We start from the raw sequence: 15,915 nt of genomic DNA, 5'->3' as shown, positions 1-15,915 counted from the left end.
AGTTATACTATAGGCAAATATATGCTGCTCAATGGCAGATCTAGATATTCTGGGACAGATTTCCTGAAACACTCTTCACTTTTAGAAATTTGCCTTTCAGTATGTGAGTTCACTATTTATTTGTACAATTGAAAAAATATCTTCTTCCTGCCCCAAACTTTTAAAGAGCATAAATTAGATTTTGTTTTAACTGGAGATCTGGGCTTTAGGTGCTCATTATTAAAAAATCATAGGCCACTGGTACTCATTTAAAGAAAAGAGCCATACACACTCAACTACTTGAAGATGAAGTAGATGCTTCAGCCTGTCTTTCTATGGCAACAGCTGCATCAACATGTTCTTGACCATCATCCAGAAAATTTATGTTGTCAGCTGTTGGATTTAAAGGCCATAAGGCACTATGCATTTTATAAATGCTCACCATTTAAATTTTTATAAAAACAGTAAACTTTCCTTTGGTCAAAATAGCAGTTTTTATTAAAGTATGAAGGCCAATGTTTGATTTCCTCCCTCCTGAAACACACTTATGCACATCCATGTGTACACATTTTTAATAGATGCTCAGAACTTTAGATAACATCTGGGACACATTGGGAAGAGACAGCATGCCAAGTCATTGACATAAAATGCTGAGTCAGCTAACTACTGCTCTATATACATTATATGTGAATGAGCAGTGGAATGTTTACATTTCGGATTTCATTTTTTAATATGTAATTCACATGACATGTTTAAAAAATCTTGGTCATATTTTTATTATGTCTAAATTTTTAAAAAGTTAAAAAGACAAGAAAACTAAGTGCTTTGTAAATGTAATCATTTTCTCTCTTTGTATTAATGTCATTTATTGAAAGGATCATCTCTCAGTTGGTCAAGATCCTTTTAAAATTGAAACGCTTCAAAATACCCACATAGTAGCTCTACTGTAAAATGGAAGACATTCTGGTCTTATTCCTTCTTGTTTAAAGTAAGCGTCAACTCTTTAATGAATCACGTGCACTAAGTGTTTGTGACAAGAATCATATGTGCAGGCTCTTTGGAGAATATTGATTTAAAAAGGAAACTATCACTGAGGTGCCCTTAGTCATTTTGCTGTTAAAATGCTTATAAATGCATATTAAAAATTACAATTCACAGGTCAGCGTATCAAAACACAACCTTTTTACATAATCATTTTAGGCCTCTTCTTTTGGCGTGGAATGACTTGATCCATGATTAACCTCCTGAAAGCCTGAGCCTACTGAAAGCTAAAAACAAAACAAAACTGTACTTTGAAAATGGTTGTAAGATCCAAACAAAATTATTCACCTATTCTTTATGAAAACTTTAAAATGCAGAAGTATTTGACTGTGAACTGTAACTGCAGTATTTCTTTTCAAGTCCTTAGAAAAAAATAAGATACAGAATAATAAGAACAGGAAGTAAAAGGTAAATTAGTAATTAAACTAATAATGACAATCACAGGTAACTTTTAGATGCAGAAAAACAAAGATAGTAGTAGGATGTGATAATGTTTTACTTTACTCATAATTTTTAATGAGGTAAATTTATTGGTCTATAACAAGTTTCAGTTGTACATTATAATTCAATATCTGTATTTAGTCCTTACCACCAAAAGTCTCCTTTTCATTCTTCATCATACACTTGACCACCTTTATCCATTTTGCTTTTCCCTTAACTCCTTCCTCTCTGGTAACCATCAATCCATTGTCTGTATCTGTGAGCTTGTTTTTGTTTTGTTTTGGTTAGTTCATTGCTTTCTTTTCTTTTTTTAAAAAAATATTCCACATATGAGTGAAATCATATAATTTTTGTTTATAATTCTGATGTATTTTATTTAGCACAATACCCTTAAGGTCCATCTATGATGTCGCAAATAGCAATATTTCATTTTATTTGTGACCAAGTAGTATTTCATTATGTGTATACCACCTCTTTCTTTCTTTCTCTCTCTCTCACACACACCATATATGTGCCATATCTTCTTCACCCATTCATTAACTGTTGAATGCTTAGTTTGCTTCCATATCTTAGCTATTATAAATAATGCTATAATGAGCATAGGATATATACACCTGTTTAAATTAGGGTTTTCTTACAAATACCCAGAAGTGGAATAGCAGAATTATATGGTAGTTTTATTTTTAATTTTTTGAGAAACTGTTTTCCATATTGGCTGTACCAATTCACATTCCCACCCAACCATGCCTGAGGTCCCTTTTCTCTACAACCTGCCCAGTGCTTGCTATTCTTGCTAATAACCATCCTAAAAAGTGTGAGGTGATATTTCATTGTGGTTTTTATTTGTATTACCCTAATAACTAATAATATTGAAAAGCACTTTATGTGCCTGTTGGCCAACTGTATACCTTCCTTGGAAAAATGTCTATTCAAATTTCCTGTCCATGTTTTTATCAGGTGGTGGTTGTTGTTTTTTATTGAAACTTTGTATGAGTTCTTTGCATATTTTGGCTCTTAACCCCTCATTGAAAATATCACTTCAAATACCTTCTCCCATTCAATTGGCTGCCTTTTCATTTTGTTGATGGTTTCTTTTGCTGTGCAGGGGCCTTTTAATTTGTTGTATTCCCATGTGTTTATTTTTGTTTCCCTCCTGTTGGAATCAAATCCACAAAAAACACTGCTAAAACTGATGTCCAAGAGCTAGGTGCCTATGTTTTCTTCTATATAATTTATGATTTGAGGGCTTAAATTTAAGTCTTTAATCTATTTTACTGGCTTTTCCTTTGAGAGATAGAGATAATTTGTAACTTAATGCATTTATTAAAGAACTTGCAACCTGCTTATTTGCTAGTCAAACCGTTAGGCCATGGTGTACATATTGCATTTCCTATCTTTGATTGTCTAATGCAAAATGTCATTTTGGATTTGGATCCAGACCCTAAAGGTAATAGCACTCTTATTGAGTAAGGTAATAAGCCTCTTATTTAGGACTCGGTTTTTAAAATACATAGTGACTGGTAGGTAGTGTTTCTGATGATTGATGTAACAAATACTTTTCATTGGTCTGACTTACGCCAATGGAATTCACTTGCACACATGGCACCATCTTCTTCAAATCATAACTTACCAAAATATGGTTACATAAAATTCTAAAAAAGAGACATCTGTTAAAGTTATTTTTATTCATACATGTGGTGTGTATGAGAATTTGTACTTTTTAAAGTCTTAGATATTATTCTATCACTGCTGTATGCTAGAATAATACATACCCAGCAATAGTTAATATGGATAAGCTGCATTTGAACAGGCATTCATAAATAGCCATAATGTAGAGCTTTTGAGGAAAGAATGTGTTTTGCATTTCTCATAAAATTAGCATTTTAGAGCAAAAGGAGAATTTCAGCAGGATTGTTTCTTAAGGCCCAAGGGACAATCTTTATTTCTTATATCATCTACAGTGATAAGTGCACAATAGTCTCTCAAACATTATGTTTTTTTGTTGGTGTATTAGTAATGGAATGCTAATGGAATAGATTGATATACTCTCTCGTACGTCACAGCAGCTCATTTATTTAAATGTCTCAATTACCTTTAGACATTGCATGCAATCTCATCACTCTTCTCATTGTCTCTTCTGATGTTGGCATGGTTGACTCTCTTCACTTCAAGTGATGGTGACATTTATTCAAGATTTTATTGATCCTTTTTCTCTTGTTTTGCCAAGATGCTTGGAGGAATGTGAGATGACTGTGGGCAGGTAGACTTGAGTAAGGCTTAAGTGTAAGTGCTTTTTCGTGATTCAGTTCTACTATGTAAAGTTGTTACAGACTTGGATGCTTTAGTTTTGCCATTTATCAGGATTTTTCACAATACAGATGCTCCTCAATTTACAACAGGGTTGTCCCAATAAATTCACCATAAATTGAACATATCACAGCCTCAGAATAAAGTAAGTACACCTAACCTACTAAACATCATAGCTTCACCTACCTTAAACATGCTCAGAACAGTTTCACTAGCCTATAGTTGGGCAAAATCCTCTCACACAATGAATACACAGTAGAGTCTGATTTGTTTACCCTCATGATTGCATGGCTGGCTGGGAGCTGCAGCTCACTGGCTCTGTCTCGCATCATGAGAGGGAGTTGTACTGCACATGGCTAGCCTGGGAAAGATCAAAACTCTATATTCAAAGTGTGATTTCTACTGAATGCCCTTTTTTTCTCACCATCCTAAAGCCAAGAACTGTAAGTCAAACCAACGTAAGTCAGGTACTATCTGTACTGATAAATGGCTTCAACAAACACACATAAAACAACCCCCAACTCCTTCTGCAGAGTTTATTGTAACACTGCGCTTTTTGTTAATTTTAACACAATTAGCTTCATTGTGATTGGGGATTTCTTTTATTACTCTGTCATCCTAAATCATGTTAAACTATGTTCCAAATCTGAACTTTCAAATACGTGCTATCATCTCTAGCTATAGGAGTTAGAACATTAATAACCTGCATCTAGCTGTACATTTATTTTATAGGTGAGTAATTTTACAGAAAATTATTCAGAGGATGAAAATTACATTTTAACAAACATATTGGTGCATTAATTCATTCAAGATATAATGAGTGTTTTTATCTAATGTAGTGCCTTGTGGTGCTATGTGGAATATGAAAATGAAAAATTTGCCTGATTTCAAAGAGTTACCAGCAGACTGGTAATAATTATTATGTTGCTCCAAAAAAGGGCAAGTGCAGTAACAGATACACAGATAAATACTATTAGATTTAAAGTAATTAAAAAATTTCCTGGAGAAAGTTCATGAAGAAGGTAGCCTAATGTATATAAAGAACTAGGTGGTGTCACGACCGAACAGGTGACGGGTCACCATGAAGTGCATGGAGCACCTCTCAGACCCCCTCTCTTCCAGTCCCGAAGCCGCTCACCATGAGGGGGGCTGGTGGCAGGGCGGCACTAGGGACTGTTGAGAGGCGGGCTGCTTGGCTGGGTGGCCTGAGTTTAGAGGTGGCAGCGAGTTTCTCAAAGCAGTCTCTGGGCGGAGGAGTTTTGCAGAGCAGTTGTGGGATCAGGGGAGCTTCACGGAGCAGTGGCAAGGGGTGGAGGTAGGGGTAGTTTTGCAGAGCTTCCAGCTGCGAACTTCACAGTGAGGCAGCAAGCTTCCAGGAGCAGTCCAGGGGCGGAGGCGGGGGAAGCCTTGCAGAGCAATTGAAGGGCCGCGAGCATCACGGAGCATTCCAGGATGGGGAGCTTCCCATAGTGCTGCTGGGCAGCAGAGGCCGTGCAAGGAGGCCAGGCTAGGCCTAGGGACCCTGACCACGCATGATTCCATGCGCGCTGGGCCTCTAGTTAATAAAATAGGTAAATATATGAAACATCCTCAGAAATGGTGGCCTTTTTAATCAGGATAGGAAATCTGCAAAGAGCAAAGGAATAGTGATGAGACATCTCAAGAAATGTTTGGGTAACAGGAAGAAGTTTACTTTTACTGGAATAGGAGTTTTGGAGGCAGTGAATGGAAGAGGTAGAAAGTTACACTGAAGTCCAGCTGTTGTGGTGCAGTGGTTGAGCATCAACCTATGAATCAGGAGGTCAGTTCCCAGTCAGGGCACATGCTCGGGTTGCAGGCTCAATGCCCAGGGTGGGGCATGCAGGAGGCAGCTAATCAGCGACTCTCTCATATTTGATGTTTCTATCTCTTTCACTCTCCCTTCCTCTTTGAAATCAATAAAACTATAACTTTTTTTTGTTTGTATTGTTTTGTTTTAAAGAAAGTTACATTGAGTTTTCACAAATTGCTGAATTTGAATAGTAAGCTTATGTGGTAGACACTGGCAAGCCCGTAAAATATTTTTAAAGTTGAAAAATATGTAGTGAGATCTATTCTCTAAGAGTATCATTTTGGCATTAGGACCTGGAGGAAAACCAGCGGTAAGAGTCTAGAGGCAAGGAGAGCATGCAGGAGACGTCTGTGGCTGCCTGGAGAGGGGACGCAGGGGCTGTTGTGTGTACTTGGGCTGCCATTGGCAGTGGTTGCATGCTATAGAGGCTGCAGGAGAAGAATTAGCCAAACTTTGAATATGTTCTCAAAGGTGACCTTTGAGTGATTTAGCAGGACAGACTTTGGAAATGGCTCTGGTGTTTTTTTTAAAAAAAATGAAAAATGCAGGGGAAATAGGGATGAGCATCCTTTTGGACAGATTGAACTTGATATGTCATCTGAACGTGGCAGGCAATCAATTCATAATATACACTAGGAGACTGGAAGTTGCCCCTGGAGTTACCTGCATATGGTGAGAGAGAGACTAAGGAGAACTGAGCTGGTTCAGGGACTCCTTTTTCTATTCCCATTGCAAACATAAAAATATGACACATTTTAAAACATATACCATTTTCAGAATAGAAAAGAAAAGAAAGCCCCCAGATTTTATCAAAGAAAATATGATTAGTATGCCAGTTGATGCCACTAACACAATGGGGTATCCATCCTAGATACAGTCTCTTGTGGCTTAGAAATAGGATTGAATGTCTGCATGAGAAAAGATAGATGTTCTCTAAGACATGGATTTGTAACTGAGCAATCTTGGAGCCTGAAAACACTTCCTTGCCAATGTAGTCACTGGGACCTATGCCATGAATAGTGTGGGGTTGTGGATTTATAACACATGGGTCCTGTAGAAACCAATTGAGGAATTAAGGTAGGAATTTGTCCAGGGACTGGTAAAGATCTCAGGGCAAGGGTGGGGAAGTCAGGTTTCCTTCTTAGGGACATTTAAATAATACAAGACTCTTGTGGAATTCCAACAGAAACTAAAATCACCATGAGAACACACTAAGTAAAAATTATACATTTAATAACCAGGAGCCAATCAAAGATGAGTAAGAATGCTGTGGCAAAGTAGTCGGGAGATTTCTGAGATTAGATACTATCAGGTCTATTGAATATCACTTTTTATATAAGGGAATTAATCAAGCACTCTGGATAAGGCAGTATTACTAATAGCTGAGTGGTTTTTAACTTTACAGGATAATGAAACTTCAAAAATTATTTTAAAACATTAAAGGTTGAATTCTATTTTCTAAGTCTCTGATTCAACTAGTTTGGAGAGTATCCTATCCATCAGAGTTTTTTTTGTTTTGTTTTGTTTTGCTTTTTTAAAGCTTCCCAGATGATTCTGAACAGCTAAGTTTGAAAACCACTGTCATAGATTATTGAAAAAGAGCGGAAGTCTAGAAACTGCTGTTAGCCACTAGTCTAAGTAGACAAAGCAGCATATTTTCACACTCATGATCATGCCTTCCTTTTGCCAGTGGTTGGCAAGATTTTCTGTAAAGGCCAGAGAGTAATGATTTAGGATTTGTGTTTCTGATAGTCTCTATTTCAACTACTGAGATATGCTGTTATAATATGAAAGTATCCATGGATTATAGCTAAACAATGGGCATGGTTTAGTCCAATAAAATTTTATTTGCTAAAGAGTGGTGAGGAGGACTTGCTTTGTTCCTTACTCTGTTTTAGAGGGTTAAAGTGCAGTGAATGAACGCAGTTGAGAACTGTCACATTCACTTTGGAGAAAGTAGCCCCATGTGTAAATAGGTTAAAGAAGTGACTACTCAACTTACAAAGATGGAGAACATAGAAAGATAAATACATAGAAAGATGAAATATCATGGAGTGTGAAGACCAGGCAAGCCATAGGCCTGGGAAAGACTAGCAGGAAAATGTGAGTGAATGAAAATGTACTCAGAAAGACAGGGTTATGGCATAGAGTGGTAGCTATGGCCAGGTAATAGAAATTCAGGAAAGGTTAGTTTCATATTGTTTTGCATTTGCTTTTTTTCTTTTCTTCTTATTGTGGTGTTCACAATTAGAGGAACAGCATATAAATGGATGGCTTCGGTTTTCTATTTAATCACATCTAGATATGTTGGGTTCAGATTCAATGTACTTATATTTCCAACATATTATCTATTGTATAATCATTATATCTGAATTGAAAAAAACCGCCATGTGACCCAGCCATCCTACTTCTGGCAATATAGCCTATGAATCCCGAAACATTAATTAGAATGAGTACATGCATCTCTATGTTCATACAACTTTATTTACAGTAGCTAACGTCTAAAAAGAGTCCAAGTTCCCATTAGTAGATGAGTGGATGGAAAAGCAGTGATACATTTATACAATGTATTGTAATACTATGTGGCCCTAAAAAAGAAGGAAACCTTACTTTTTGTGATAGCTTGGATCGACCTGGGTATTATTATGCTAAATTAAATAATCCAGTCAGAGAAAGACAAATACCCTATGATCTCAGTTATATGTGGAATCTAATGGACAAAATAAACATGAACAAACCAGAGGCAAGACTACATGAACAGACTTTTTCTTTCTTTTTTTAATATTTTATTGATTTTTTACAGAAAGGAGGAGAGAGGAAGAGAGAGTTAGAAACATCGATGAGAGAGAATCATCAATCAGCTGTCTCTTGCCCGCAACCAAGGTACATACGCTTGACTGGAATCGAACCTGGGACCTTTCAGTCTGCAAGCTGACTCTATCCATTGGGCCAAACCAGTTTCGGCAGAGACTGACAACATTAGTCAGAGGGGAGGTGGGTGGGAGGACTGGATGAAAGAAGGTGAAGTGATTAAAGGACATATATCATAACTCATAGACACAGACAACAGTGTGATGACAGCCATATGGAAAAGGAGGTGGGCTAAATGGAGGTGGGCAAAGGGGGAGGAAATGGGTATGGAAAGAGACTTTGCTTGGAATGATGGGTGCTCAATGCAGTGTCCAGATGATGTATTTTTGAGTTGTACACTTGAAACTTGTTATGCTTTTATTAACCAATGTCACCCCAATAAATTCAATGAAACTATTTACTATTTTTCATCCTTAGACACCTCATCTAATGTTATGCTTGCAGAAGTACATTTTTTCAATTTCACATATCTTGATCAAATGTATAGATTAATCAAACAATAAACGTAGTTTCTAGTAATTAGAAAAGCAAAGAGATGGGCTTTCTGTCCAGTATGACTGTCAAATTTTACTTGACTTTGCCCTCTTTCTCCTTCCTTATCCTCATAACTGCTTATTTAATGTCAAAACACAACTTTAATCACATTTACATTGAAATTAGATTACATCTTTAGAATCAATGGATATGCATTGAATTATTTACTATATATTATATTTTCTTTTTTAAATATATATTTTATTGATTTTTTACAGAGAGTAAGGGAGAGGGAAAGAGAGTTAGAAACATGGATGAGAGAAATATCGATCAGCTGACTCCTGCACACCTACTGGGGATGTGCCCACAACCAAGGTACATGCCCTTGACTGGAATCGAACCTGGGACCCTTGAGTCTATAGGCCAAAGCTCTATCCACTGAGCCAAACAGGTTAGGGCTATGTATATTATATTTTCTTACTCCAAAACCTATAATGAAATCCATAGTATATCTTCCAGTCAACAGCATTTTAGAATCAAGGAAATATGGTATTCTCTTCTGTTTTTGCCTCCACCTTTCCTCTGGTAACCACTTCTAGCATTCCCAAGGAGTTACATTTCCAGAAAACAAATCTGATCTTGTCAATAACTTACCTAATAATTTTGAGTGCCCCAAAGTAAATTTGAAAGATCTCAAAGTTTAGTCTCCTTGGCATTCAAGTCTCCTAAATCCTCTCATATTCTGGTTTGAAGAACTGGATCTGAAGCTTCATTTCTCACCACCCAACTCTTCCTCCTGTGAATTGCTTCATTCCCGACAATCCAATGCATGAAGCATGATTTTAATACAAGTGTTGTAAAGTATCTGAGGAAAGTTGAATGAAATGGGGTTGGTGTTGAGCTGAAAATAGCTAAAGCAGACTTTTTCTACAGCTTAAGACTTTAAGATGGAAATGTATCATTGCCTTTTCAGGAAAAGCTTGGCTTTTTAAATATTAAATTGTTGAAGATGCTTATAGAATATCCTTATTTGGAGCCTTTGAAAAGCAGACTAGATGCTTTTCTGTTTGGGATGATTTAAATATAGCCACAAGAGATAAGATGAACTTTGAGGTTGTGGCCAGTTCTAAGAGTTTCGGGGTGATTAAAGATTCTCTAAGTGAGGCCAAGACATCCAGATGGGAGTGAAGAGCAAAGTTCAGATAGTCATCTACATGGTCTTTCTCTATGGTTCCAAAAACCTGGATAGTTAACAGTTGAATGCATGTACTTATTTAAATCAAACTATGTTTCACTGGTATTTTCTGCTTTGAATGTTCACATGTTGCAATAGTAGAAACAATCCCATAAGCTAAGCACCTATCTCTTATTCCCATCTGCCATCAAATAACATATATCAAATGGTAATTATTAGGAAGATGAACATGTGAGTTAAATTGAAAATGTTCCAAAATTGTTTTTGTTTGGTCTGAGCATACAACAATACTGAAGGATGTAAAGTAAAATTTCTTAATGATTTTTGGGGTGCTATTGCTTTATTTTTATAAAATGGAAAATAGGAAGCGGCTTATCCACTGTACTCATGTGGTTCTGTTCTTTAAACCTAGGTATGTGTCTTGCGCCCTGGGCTGTCCGTATGAAGGAAGCATCACACCACAAAAAGTGACAGAAGTAAGATATGCCTTTGGTTTTCTGGTTCATGGCAAAACAATGTATGTTATTTTTAAAAGGAGTCTATTTCCCTCATACTTCGTGCATCTGCACAACAGAGACTAAAGGGAACCGTGGAGTGGGAGTCATGTGATTGTTTAACTAGCAGTTTCATTTTAACACTGAGAACGTACATATTGCCTATAACTGTTCAGAGTTAAGTTACATTTGAATTTCATATTCTGGGTGCTCCAAGGTGGAGGGAATAAAGTGTCTGCTTTGCTTTTTGGTGGGCAGACCACAGTGAGTGCCCTTCCCAACTGTCTGGGCAGTTTGTGCACACTTTACCTTGGTTGCTCCAATAGCATTCCTTTGTTCTTCTCATGCATACGTTCAGCACATGTATGGAGTATACGTACTTTGTTCCTTTGGGATCCTATAGCTCTTACTGCTGAGATTCCAGATACTATTCCAGAACAGTTTACAGGAATAGATTAGTCAGTCAGGAGCTCTGATGAAAGTTCAATTTTCACTCATTATTCCTGTTTCTTAATAGATAGCAATGAATGCAAACTGCTCAGTCTTTGAGATTACATTAGACTATCTCAGAGATTTATTTGTATATGAAGTTTATTAATGTGCACCTGTTGTTAGGGTTATTAATGTTCTTAAAATTTATTGATATACTATTACAGTGAAGGTGGTACAGTTAGAAATCAAAATGTAGGTTGGGTAAACGTTCAGTTTGGCTAAAGCCAGTCCTAGTTTTGTGTATTTGAACTTGTGAAATTCAGGGCAGATTTTTCAAATGAGGGATAGCCCCTGCTCCATTATGTAAGCAAGACCTTTGCACACAGAGGCAACTATACCATAAGATAACAAAGCATACAGGGGGTAGTCCTTCACTTGCATAGGATCCTTCCCAGTCTCTGTTAATAATTTGAATTCACAATTATGTACTTTTGTCTTAAAGAACACTTCCAAAATAGTGTAAATTCAGACTCCACAAAATCTGGCCCAACTCTGCCTATACACAGGACTCCTTGCTCTCCTGCCTCTGCTGTCTCTATTCCTGCACCAGAATGCCTGAGCAGTTGCTGAAAAGAATTATGTGACAGGCAGATTAGAAACTTTACACATTCATCACCAGCAACCTTTAATAGCCTTCTGTGTTATTCTAATATATTCTGTAGCCAACTCACTCTCTTACTTTCTGAAGTGACTGATGCAACGTGTTTTCACTCTCTTGTCCTTCAAGTCTCCAGTTCTTCCCCTCACTCAGTCCCTGTATATTCGACTGTTTAGATTTCTTCCCGATTGCACTTGAACATGTTCAAGTCTCTTCCATCTGAAAACATTCTCCCTTAATTCAGCATCCTCACCTAGTTATTGACTCTCTCCATCCTTCCACATAGAAGTTTCTTCAAAAGACTGTCTCCAGTAGTGGTGTCCATTTCCTCTTACACCACCAACTCTTTATTATACCAGAGGTGACTTCTAGACTATCCATCACTCCACTGAAACCCCACTTTATAAGATCACTTCTTAGCACTTGAGTCAAGAAATGCAAGATCATAATATATGTGCATCCATTTATGAGACAGAAAAAGTAAGCCAGAAATATTTTGATCCTCTACCAATTATAAAGCTACTGAGTGACAGAGCTGAAACTAGTATTGATATTTCTTGACTCCTCATTTAACTCCTTAAGAAATGCTACTTCCAAAGTAAATATGTAATGCTTCCTTTTAATTAAAGAAAGAATTGGGAAAAGTAAGCCTGCCATAGTTGAAATTGTAGTTTATAATTCCTATTGGAACATGTGAATAGATAGATAGTTGTGATTCTAAGATAAACTTGAATATCACAATATAATTACATTATTGCCATTCAGGGCTTTATATAATGCTTAGGATTTAATGAACAAGGAAATAATCAGAAAACTAAAATGTTTCCCATGGATGCATCACAATCTTCCTTGTGATGTTTACCTCCACATGTTTGCTGAGGAACAACAGGGTTTGGGTCTGTTCGCTTCCATTGTTTTACAAGCTCTTCACCTGTCCCCATAGGTATCAAAGAGGTTGTATGGCATGGGCTGTTATGAGATCTCTCTGGGAGACACGATTGGAGTGGGAACTCCAGGAAGCATGAAGAGAATGTTGGAAAGTGTCATGAAGGAAATCCCACCCACTGCTCTTGCCGTCCACTGTCATGACACTTACGGACAAGCCTTAGCCAATATCCTCACGGCCCTCCAGGTATTTTGTGTTATTTGTGTGTATATAAGGTGTGTATCTTTACTTATAATATAGACATGCTAAGAGCTCCAATAAGATAACATTCCTAAATGTCTGTGGATATATATTTAAACAGTACATGATAAGCACTCAACAGGAATGTAAATTGCACATGTTTTCTTTTCTTTTTTTTTTTTTTAGAGCAATGATATCTCATATTACCATTAATTTGATTTGATAAAATTCCTGAATTTATTATTCTTAAGGTATTAATCCCCTTAAAGCTGCATCTGCTTTTTTCAACTCCCATGGGCTTTCAGACATAAAGTTTAATAGGTTGAAATATGATAGCATTTTGAAATATGCAAGGCACAAAGATAGTAGAGTGTACTGTTGTAATCATGTAACGAATGTTCTTTTTGATAATTTGGTGCTCTGTGATGAGATGTGGTGCTGAAATGTAGAATATTTTGTTTAAGGTGTTTTCCTGATCTTGGCAAGCACACTTTGGAAAGAACCTCTGGTTTTTGTCAAGTATATTCTGTTAGATTATTATTAAAATGAAGAGATCTAGAAAGTTGGAGGATTAAAAAAGTATTTATTAAATTCTAATAAAAACTCAGTTATTTTGAATGAATTTAGAAGAATAGGTTGAAATAGCATTTTAAGGGTATTATTTCAAAATAGTGTTAGTTTCTTAAACTCTGCTAAAAATTGATTCACTTGAAGTTCTTAGAACACAAGATTTTGACGACTAAAGGTAAGACTATGAAAGTTCTTTGTTGGAGCTGAAATTTGGTAAGTAGAGCTTAATATCACAGCCTTAAACGGTACAGTCACTTGGCAGGAGTTAAAAAAAATCATGTGAAGATCAAGCCGCACAAGGGCTTATTTTGACTTTGTAGCATATGTGCACAAATCCTTATTTACCCTCTGGAAGCAGGCAAGGAACATTGTATTGAATTAGGAGAGAAAATCATAATCCCATGGAATTTGGGGCATGGGAATTTTTACAGTGTTCCTTCTCTAGGTATTTTAGTTTCTAAAACAATAGAGAACTAGGCATCACTTCAGGATTTTGTGATCAGCTGCAACTGTAACTTATTAAGTGTTCCTGACCAGCAAGTTCTTCAGAGGTGTGTCTCAGCCTGTCTCTGTCCGCTCTGTCTCTATCTGTCTTTCTCTCATTTCTCTATATGAATATGTCTTCTGTGTGGCAACGCACTGAGTAATATTTCATTCCTGTAGTAATATTTCATTACTTAATGAATGATAGTCTAGTGCTTTGGGATAGAGGCAGGGCTACCGTGCAAAAATCTGGGAACCCAAACTTTTGATTCTAGGCAGTCTGCCTCTTGAAAATGACCAAGTGCAAAGTATTTCTGATGCTACATTGTGACTTTAAGAGCTCGGGAAGGCCCACCTGAGGGAGTGATGTTTAAAATCAGATCTAAAAAATGAGAAGGAACTAACCCCCAGAAGGTGTGTGTGTGTGTGTGTGTGTGTGTGTGTGTGTGTGTGTGTGTGTGTATGTATGCACATCTGTGCCCCAGTCTATTGAAAAGAATGCTTCAAACAGATGAAACACCATTTGGGCAAAGGACTTGGGACAGGGGAGAATCTTATCTGAGGAATGGGAAAGAAGACAAATATTCATAAGAGAAACTAACCTTTAATAACATTTGCTGAATTAGTTGAATTACACAGTTTCTGTTTATAGAGAGATGAGGACTAAAATCCTGGGGCATTTTCCCATCGTGTAATGGCTGCACAGCAGTATATGACACTACCCAGGGCCCAAGCAAGATGGGGAATATGGGTGGGAACCTGTATGAGGCTGAGATCCCCAAGATACCTCACCTCAGTCAAAGGGTAAACCAGCAATTCCATCTCTCAAAGGGAGAAGGCAAGCACATTCATTCTCATGGCCTTGGCTCTGAGTGGAGGAGAAATGCAAACTCTCCCTCTGTCCTTATTCCTTGACCCCTCTCATACTGGTTTAGAGTTCAGATTCACATTGCCTGCAGCATTTGAAAGATCCAAGAAGGTAAGTTACTTTGAAAAGGCTGAGGGTTAGTAGCACCGTCAGGTATGAAGAACCTTTTCGGAGTGAATGCATCTTCAAGCCCAACTGGTGTGTGAGTATATGGGCTTGTGCATGTGTGTGCGTGTCTGCATATGTGTATGTGTGTGTGGGCCCGTGCATGCGTATAGGGGTGGATACTCTTCAGCGGCTCCTGTGGTGGTTAGTAAGAAGTGTGACTATAAACATCTGTAAGTATTTTCTGTTCTTTTGCTATGTGCCAGGCTCTCTGAATATATGGAGGGTGGGATGGAGTCCAGTTTGCTGGTACATTGCCCGGATCTTGGGTTCTAGTCACAGTGTAAATAGGTAAAGAAGGTGACAGTGGCTTGTGTAATAAGCAACATGACAGGAAGCCGGAGAGGCTAGTATAAGTGAACAATTAAGGAAATGGTCAAAGAGTGCAGATCTGATGAGGAAGCTAAAATTTAGAGTGGTAGAGGCTGTTTTTGTTTGTTTTGTCTTTTCTGCCATCCACTTTGACATAATTGAATAAACCAGTGACAACATAAGAAAGAAATATACACTGCTGCTCTCTTTGAAATTGTGTGTAGCTCAGACAGTCTTTAAATATTTGTGAACTTTTATGTTGTTAAAGATGGCCAGAGGCAGTCCAGAAATGTCATTGTAAGCACACGGTATCCTGTCCCAAACACCATTGAGGAAGGCAGGGTCCTTTCTCATCTCCTAACCTTCTCTCCCCCCCCGATATCAGCAACAACAACAGCAAAATAACCAGGTTTAATTCTAGTGGGGGAGGAAAAAATGTCGTGGAATAAACTGTCAGCATTTAAATAGAAAGGAAATCAGAGAAAGTTTCACTTCATTATGAACAGGGCCAACTTTGGCTTCAGGAAGCAGTGGCCATACTTCATTTTCTAAAACAGAATCTTTGAAGTGGATTCTAGTAAAATTGGTGTAGGATGTGGAGTGGATATCATTTGCTTTAATTTAGGGGCTGAGAAACAGTTTACAGTGCTCCAAACTGGATGTTAATA

At 37.3% G+C, this 15,915-nt stretch overlaps 1 protein-coding gene across 2 annotated transcripts in view; it reads left to right on the top strand.

Moving 5' to 3' along the window:
• The window catches only part of HMGCLL1 (3-hydroxy-3-methylglutaryl-CoA lyase like 1), a 221,231-nt gene that overhangs the window by 139,159 nt on the left and 66,157 nt on the right, over positions 1–15,915 (top strand). For both annotated transcript variants that reach the window (XM_084890880.1, XM_084890879.1), the window contains exons 6-7: positions 10,552–10,615; positions 12,667–12,855. In XM_084890880.1, coding sequence (XP_084747006.1) covers positions 10,552–10,615; positions 12,667–12,855 — 253 coding nt within the window. The remainder of the gene's footprint in view (positions 1–10,551; positions 10,616–12,666; positions 12,856–15,915) is intronic.

This window comes from Pipistrellus hanaki (assembly GCF_964339955.1).
Source record: "Pipistrellus hanaki genome assembly, chromosome: 7".
NCBI classification, from domain to species: domain Eukaryota; kingdom Metazoa; phylum Chordata; class Mammalia; order Chiroptera; family Vespertilionidae; genus Pipistrellus; species Pipistrellus hanaki.
The sequence above is the reverse complement of the archived record's forward strand: the minus strand, read 5'-3'. Positions and strand labels throughout refer to the sequence as shown.